Source organism: Cicer arietinum, chromosome 8, assembly GCF_000331145.2.
Source record: "Cicer arietinum cultivar CDC Frontier isolate Library 1 chromosome 8, Cicar.CDCFrontier_v2.0, whole genome shotgun sequence".
In the NCBI taxonomy this organism is placed as follows: Eukaryota; Viridiplantae; Streptophyta; class Magnoliopsida; order Fabales; family Fabaceae; genus Cicer; species Cicer arietinum.
In genome coordinates this window covers 4,617,321-4,625,973 of record NC_021167.2, presented here as the reverse complement: position 1 = coordinate 4,625,973, position 8,653 = coordinate 4,617,321, and the positions used below count along the sequence as shown (strand labels likewise).

At 31.0% G+C, this 8,653-nt stretch overlaps 1 protein-coding gene across 2 annotated transcripts; it reads left to right on the top strand.

The window, feature by feature from the left end:
- Positions 1-368: 368 nt before the first annotated feature.
- On the top strand, positions 369-6,510 carry LOC101513121 (BEL1-like homeodomain protein 4). Of its 2 annotated transcripts, XM_004511938.4 has the most exons (5): positions 369-591; positions 768-2,021; positions 2,858-3,264; positions 4,542-4,602; positions 5,723-6,510. In XM_004511938.4, the coding sequence occupies exons 2-5, from the start codon at positions 819-821 to the stop codon at positions 6,221-6,223; spliced, it is 2,172 nt and encodes a 723-aa protein (XP_004511995.1). In that variant the 5' UTR covers positions 369-591; positions 768-818; the 3' UTR covers positions 6,224-6,510. The 2 variants fall into 2 exon arrangements, with proteins under 2 accessions (XP_004511995.1, XP_073220497.1); XM_073364396.1 differs by lacking the exon at positions 369-591 and having other exon boundaries at positions 624-2,021.
- The last annotated feature ends 2,143 nt before the right edge of the window (positions 6,511-8,653 follow it).

Genomic DNA, 8,653 nt, shown 5'->3' with positions numbered 1-8,653 from the left:
TAAAAATCAAAGGTTCAAACGAAAAAATGTTAATATATTGTGTCACATTTAACAATATAAAAAGGACATTATTGGCCAATATTGTTTAGTAGTTTGGTGCATTTGGTAACAATGAGTTTGAACTATCGATGACTTAAGGACTTCATTCATGAATGGATAAAAATATATATTTAAAAAAAAAAGAAATTATTGGTTGGGAAAAAATAAAAGGAAGAGGTGAAAAACTAAGAAGAAGAAGAAGGATAGCGACTGGTAGCTTTCCTTTATTTAATTTAATTTAATTTTCTCTTATCTTTTACAGTCCGTGTTTTATTTGACACAAGTATGGTGATGATATATATAAAATAATAAGAGTTGTTCCAAATTAAGCTTCTTTTGTTATTTAATATATACATATATTGTGTGTAATTTGCAGTTTCATTTTCCAGAAAGACAGTTACCGCGAAGAGAAAGAGACGAGAGGAGACAAGAAATAGAGAGAGAGAGAAAGAGAGTGTGTGTGTGTGGAAGGAAGCTTTCAATAGCAGAGAAGAGATAACGATGTGTGAAAGCTTTACATCATCATCCTTTCATACCCTGCAACTCTAACAGGTACATATATTCTCATACTCAGATCCATCAATATTCTTAATTCATATTTTCCTCTCTTTCTCTTTTTCTAATTTCTACTACTAGCTATGCTAATTATCATTTTTATTTTTATTTTTCCTTGATTAATTAAATAATTAGTAATGAATATTAATTATAATTGAATTATTGTTGGACAGAGTGGTGTACTCAGAAGGTGGTGGTTGCTCACACAGGAAGATGATTTCAACATGGGAATAGCAACACCACCATTTCCTTCTTCTTCTTCTTCTTCTTCTTCCATTATTCATCACTTCAAGAAGACAGTAACATTACTACTACATCATAACCAGATTAGCTTCAATTGTTCAAATTCTATGTCCCAAGATTATCATCATCACCAAGGAATCTTCCAATTTTCCAATGGATTCGAGAGATCATCGTCGTCGTCGCAACAGATCCAAAGAGACAAAGTGAGAGGGTTTCAACAACAAGAACTTGCTCGTCCTCCTGTTTATGAAACCGCCGGTATGTTGTCGGAGATGTTTAATTTCCCTGATGATTCTTCAACAGCTGAATTGTTGGAAAATGCAACTTTTCGTTCTTCGTCTTCTTCTTCAGCCTCGAGGCACCAACAACAACAACAACAACCACAAACGTCAACAATTACAGGTAATTCAGAAAACAACAACAATTGGTATGGTAACCATACCAACAACCAACAACAACAACAACATCAACATCAAATTTCAAGCATTAATGCAGCAGCAGCTGATTCAGCTGCTGCTGCCATGCATCTTTTTCTCATGAACCCTTCTCATATGCATCAAACAAGATCTTCATCTTCTCCTCCAACTCCACATCCTCAACAAACTCTCCACATGTTTCCAAATTCTGGTTTTGGACAATTCACATGGGGTGGTGGTACTACTCAAGAAGGAGGAGGTGGTGTGGAAGGTCTTTCATTATCACTATGTTCTTCATTGGAAGTTGCAAAAGCTGATCAAGAATTAAGATCTTTGTATTACAATAATAATCAAGTTGGTGAAGGAGGACCATCTTCTTCATATCAGTACAAAAATCATCATAATCATCATCAAGCATTAATGAATAATTTGCATTTACAACAAGGAGGAGGGACCAATAATATTATTATTGGATACAATAATAACTACAACCAGCATCATCAAGGATTGTCATCCTTAAATGTTGTGAGAAATTCAAAATATATGAAAGCAGCACAAGAATTGTTTCAAGAGTTTTGCAGTGTTGGTGGTGGGAGGAGTAATCATCAGTTTATTATTAAGAACAACAAGTTGAATTCAAACCCTAATAATGGTGATCATCCTTCTAATTCATCTTCATCAAAAGACACTCCTCTTCCTCCTTTGTCAGCTTCTGATAGAATTGAACATCAAAGAAGGAAGGTCAAACTTCTTTCCATGCTTGATGAGGCATGTAGTAATATCTCTCTCTCTCTCTCTCTCTTCATCAAGAGTCAAGGTCCCCCCTCCCCATATATTAATTTAATTACTTAATAAACTATATATCTTTCTGTGATTAATTAAGCATAGGATCTTAAGGTATCTAAGAATATATTATAAATTTTTAATTGAAAGAAGAAAAAGCCGGCTAGAAAGAATAGTGTATAGGGTTCCTTCCATTGTAGCAACTAGGATTAATTAGTTGGTGGGGAGGATTTGTCTCTTTATTTATTCAAACATGTTTTCATATTTTATTTTGTTTATTATAGTTTGGTGAAACCAATGAGATGAGAGTAACCAATACGTTCATTCCATCGTGAAGCGACGTTCCTCCTATTTAGTGAGATAGATAGACTGCAACACAAGGAATAGGAACAAACCCACTCACTCAATTGCTCCTTCACAATATCTATAATATAACGTACCAACTTTCTTATCAAATACTACTTCTATCTTACACATCATACAAATCTTTTTTTTTTTTGTACAAGCAAGCTCATCAATTGGTGAAGAGAAACCCAAGAATATTCTTATTCCTTGTCTCTTTTTTTAAATTTAAAATACTTTCACTAACCAAATTCAAAACAGTTATATTATTTAGAAGACTTCTCTGGCTCACCTTAATTAAATTATCCACACATTTAAGTTGGTTCAGCTAGCTTTTTCACATAGCAAACTTAAGTAAATGGGAACATGCATCTTTAAGTAAATGACCTAAAGTTGCTTACATAAAAACTAGTTGAATTAGTAGTATACTTGTTGGCAAGTTGTTTTGTAATTAGAATGAGTTATTATTATATATGTAGGTGGACAGAAGGTACAATAACTACTGTGAACAAATGCAAATGGTGGTGAACTCATTTGATGTAATGATGGGTTTTGGAGCAGCAATTCCATACACAGCACTTGCACAGAAAGCGATGTCTCGTCATTTCAGGTGTTTAAAGGATGCAATAACAGCACAGGTGAAGCATAGTAGTGAGGTTCTAGGAGAGAAAGAAGGAGGAGGAGGAGGAGGGAATTCATTAGGAGCAGGTTTGACAAAAGGAGAGACCCCTAGACTTAAGGCACTTGAACAAAGTTTAAGACAGCAGAGAGCTTTTAATCAAATTGGGATGAATATGGAACAGGAAGCTTGGAGACCTCAAAGAGGATTGCCTGAACGTTCTGTCAACATTTTGAGAGCTTGGCTTTTTGAGCATTTTCTACACCCGTATGTTTTTCTCTTTTCTACTACATTTCTTAATTTCTATGAAATTGTGAAGTGATATATAACTTAAGACTAGAATATCATGAATTGATATTTAATGGACTAAATAGAATTTACTCATGATATTATATGCATTAACAATTTGGAATATAAAAGCAAGAGTTCTTAATTTTTTCATCAACATAAATTAAAAGATACTCTAATAATAAGAGAGCTTATTCTAAAGGAAATCATACTAAATGACATAAGAGTTTGTCCAAAAACAATTACTAAAATGATATATACTTAGTACTTTTGTACTTTCTCTTTCTCATGAGTATGCTATTTGTGTGTGCAACAAGACTAATAACACATGAAGTAATTGAGTTTTTTTTTTTAATATTAGAGATTCAATTTTTAAAATTAAAAGAGAATATCTAAAATGTTTGGGGAACACTTCTCATAGTTTCTTTTTAAATTAGCAATGATAATTAACTAAGGCAAAATAACTACTTAAAATGTATTGAAATAGACAATTTTTTGATATAGTGTTTGGATCAAAAGTGAATTTGATCTATTGTAAATCCGCCAAACTCAGTGCAATCCAACTTAAGAACTAGCTTGTATCTTGAGATAATATATCATAATGGACTTTTCAGTTAATTAGCAAATTATATATAAAAGATAACGCACAATACTAAAGTACTATACTGAGATCATTAACAAGAAAAAAGCAACAGGGCTACCTTCTGTTTTATTAGAAAGAAAAAAGGGAGAGAGGGGGCAGAAGAAAAGAGAAAAAGAATATCTAAAAGCCATAATTTATGTGTCCTATGCATAAGATCCTTTAGAGAAACAGTAATACTACAGTGTCATTAGTAAAATATAATCTAAATTGTTCATTTAAATATCAAATATTTAACTATCGACACTAAAATTTATTTTATTAATGTAAAAAAGAAGTTAATTTTTGTTTATAATAGTTATTAAGAATTTAAGTCACTCTATATTTGACATTTTTGTGTATAGATGTATTAATAGTTGAGAATGAGGGCATTAAGTATTTAAAAAACTTATAAACAGCAAATTAGGATAAAGTATATAGACAGTGATCGATCCTCGTTATTAGTTCTGGTATATGGCAGCTAAGACATGACATATAGATATTTCTTTCTTTGTTTCTTAGATTCTGACGCGCCATGAAGGGAAAGAAAGAAAGGTTTGAAAGAGAGCTAATTGTAGAGAAAGCAACATGTCTCTTAATATGGACTCTGATGTCATTTTTTCTGGTCTTTTCTCAGGTATCCAAGTGATGCAGATAAGCATCTTTTGGCACGACAAACTGGGCTATCGAGAAATCAGGTTCATTCACTCTACCTTTCCACTATCAACTCTAGACTATACATTTCAAATACAGAAACAGACAACTATTACCTATAGACTATAGTACTATACTATAGTCTATAGTCTCTGTAAATTGATTAATTAATACAAACACAAGCCCCACATCGATTAATTCACGTCAATAAAGAAACTCTCATGGATATATAAAGGGGGACCAGCAGTAAATTCAGATGTTACTTACATCATTTTGGGCTTTGTCTTTTGTCTTTCTTAAAGTGGCAATTTGGGTTTTTTTTTTTTATTTCCTAATTCTCTTGTTTTTAAGTAATTTTTTCATTTTTACTATCAATAATCTATTTATAAAATATAATACTTTTTCTTTTATTTATAGTTTTTTAATATATGTGACATCTTCAAATGGAGTTTCAATGAAGCATGCAAGAAATGAGAATTGATCTATTTATAAGTATATAATGAGATTGAAAATCTTTTTTTAGACTATAATATCATCTTTTTGTCTTAAATTTTTATGTTAACAAAATTGAGAATTAAAAGTGTGTTGTTGTAATTTCATTAGAAAAAAAATTCACACTTGACTCTTTCTGTCTTTCATATCAATTGGCTTCAACCAACCATAAAACAAGAACCACAACTATAGGACATAAATGTGTACTTTGGAGATGACATGTTAATGGCTTCTTTTATTCTTTGCTCAAGCAATTCTATTCATGCAACTTCGTGTGCTAGCTTATTTTATACTTTTGCTAATTATATAATCATTTGAGTTAGAATATTTAACATAAGATATGCTCCATTTTACTTGTCAACCATGTAAGATGGATATAATTTTGCCCCACCACCCAAAAAATATCCTCTTAATTTCTTTTTTATTACATGTGCTGATTCTGCAATAAATCACTATGGTTGTGTATATCTAGATAAACCAAAATCCAAAAAAGAATCTTAGTAGTTAGTAGTGAAAATGGATATTAATTTCCTAAGCCTTACACTTGTACCTACACTCTGCAATGGTCATACAATTAAAAGCATGCAGTGTCCTTTCATAGATGGAAACTTCTGAAAATAGTTTTATTTAAGAGAAGATAGTTTGATGTAACAATATGTGATTGTTGTGCAGGTATCAAATTGGTTCATAAATGCAAGAGTTCGGTTGTGGAAGCCAATGGTAGAAGAAATGTATCAACAAGAACTTAATGAAGCAGAGTGTGGAGATAAACAAATATCACAAGAAAACAACAACAACAACAACAACAGTGTTGGTGACCAAACACCACCACAACAACCACCTACGACACCAACAACAAAAATATCCGAAGAAAACGACCAAGCAATTCAATCCAATTCTATCACCGCCATTAACACCACCGTTTCTGAGGTGGCTCCACCGTTCGATTCAGACATGTCCCCACAGAGATCAATGGCTATGGATGACACGTGTCGATATGGAAGCTTAGTTGCAGAAGATTATGAAACAGCCTCTGACATTGGATCATCAACTCTTATCAGATTTGGGTCCACTTCTGGTGACGTGTCACTTACTTTAGGGTTACGCCACGCTGGCAACATGCCTGATAATAAAACTACTACTTTCTCTATTAGAGACTTTGGACCCATTTAAGATGCTTTAGTTATTAATTACCATCAAATTTTTTCACTTTTAATTAATATCTATCCCTCTTATACATTTTCCTCTCTCTTTTTATTTGCATTTTATCATGGAAGGTAATTCAAAGGGTAGTTTAATTTAGCTATAATATAATATTAATAGGTGTAGCTCTAGCTATGGTGTCTATTGTATAACTGTATAGATTTTTCAACAATAATTGTTTAAGGTTTGTTGTTTAGTCTTATCATTGGATTTTATCTGCTCACTGGCCAGAGTAATAGATCCATCTTCTTTTGCAATGTAATATTGTAATTTGCTTTTAAATAGTTACTGTTATAATAATTAAGTAGTTGAACTTAGGAAATTGTATAAAGGGATAATTAAATTTTTAATGTTTGATTTTTATTTCCTATTAAAAATTTCTTTAATTTTTGGTCTTTAAAAAATTTTCTTTTCATTTTTTTATATTTGTTTTTAAGTCAATTTATGTGGATCATTTATTTTTTAAATAACTTTTTTGAGATAAATTTAAAACATTATTAAAAAAAAATTATTATAAAATTTAAATTTTTTTAATATAAGTTATATTTGAACTTCTAAGTTTTTGACACTTAAGTATCTAGAAAGTACGAATATGAATATTAAAATTACTATTCAAATTGGTGTATGAAGGATTTGGAGCATGAGTATTTTTTATAAAAAAAATTGTAATTAGTAAGAAAGGTAATATTGTAGTCATAATTAACGAGAAGAAGAGAGTAAGATTAATAGAATGGAGAAAAGAGGATAGGGAGTCCATAACCTAGATGATGGTAGAGAATGGTGACCCTAGAATTGTTTGTTTGTCTTGTATGGATGCAACACTAGTTTCACATGGAATGGGGAAAGAAGCTGACAAAAAATTGATATGAGGGCCTTCAATATCCATTCCATCTAATTTAATGAAGAAGAGCTCAATGTTGACATCACTAATGAGCATGCAGCAGGACAACTTGGACTGGGCCCATCATTTGCATTGTCACATACAAAATTTTACTTCATAATTTTTATATTATTACCCTTATACATTTTACTCAAAAACTTATTTTATCTTTTTTCAATAAAAAAAAAACTAAAAACCAACCCTTTATTTAAAAATAAAATAAAAAAACCTGAAAACTTCTTCGAAATTTCTAGGAACATAATAGCATAATTGTCTCAAAGAAAGTTCTTTGAAATTTCTGAATATTAGTATGTCTGAAAACTTTAATATGTTTGCCATTGATATAGTGATAGACATGACATATATGGTGGTGTGGATAATGTGATAAAGGTGGAGCTTTGGGGCCTGCGAACAACTAGACAATGTTTATTGACAGCGTGATAATTTATATATCTAGCAATCATTATCAGTCATCAGGAGGAATCAGTTCAGGACCACTAGGCATTCAAGTCCTTGGCTGAAGAAAGTCCTTATATAATACTACTCCTTTCACCTTACAATAAAAATAAAAGCATATAAGATAGATGAAGGTGATTTTTTTCTATTATCTCTAGTGGATATTGATGTATTTTCATTTTTATAAGTGTAAGAAATGTTATGTTAACACCTGTATATGGTTTAGGATAAGGTGGTGTTTTTTTAATACTTTTTTTCTTTCAATTACATCAATAATTATAAATGTGAATATTTTAAATTGTGTTCATATGATGTTAATTTTTGTGTTCAAATAATATTATTCTTAAAAAAAAATAATTAAAGTCGTAATTGAAGTTAAAAATGGATTTTTTTTTAAACAATTTTTTTATAAATGTGACAATTTAATTATTATAAAGACAAAGATAGTACTATATTTTTATAAGGTAGAATAGAACATCACCAGCTCAACATTCAAAAATCAAATCATGTGAGATGTATCCAAAATCTTATATGGTCAGTTGATTGTATAAGGGTTGAATTAGATCCAACCTTAATTTTAAGATTTTATTGGAGTTTATCCAAGATCCGTTATATCACATGTTATCAGATTATCACTGTTGAGTTATTCAAATCACACTCTAAATGTTCAATTCTAATGTGATAAGAGTCTCACGTTGAATGAAATATGCTTAAAATGTGTTTATAAATGAGACAATGCTCACCAAAAATCAATTTTATAAAGGTTGAATTAGGCTGAAACAAATTCAAAGAGGATGATGTGATAAAGAGTGTTTTGGTATGTCATAGTATTTGTTTGGCTAGTCTCTCTCATTTATTTCAAGTCCACATCACACATGCAGCTAGCAGGAAAGTGACAGTGAAAATTGAAAACTGCTTTCAGTGTCTCTCAGACTATGAAATGATTATCCCCTGAGAATTCAAAACAATACCCAATCTGAAAAGTTTTTAGCTTAACATGAATTTTGGGATAGTTACAAAAATGTGGGGTGATCGAATCAATTCATTTGCTGGCTTGTGTGTTG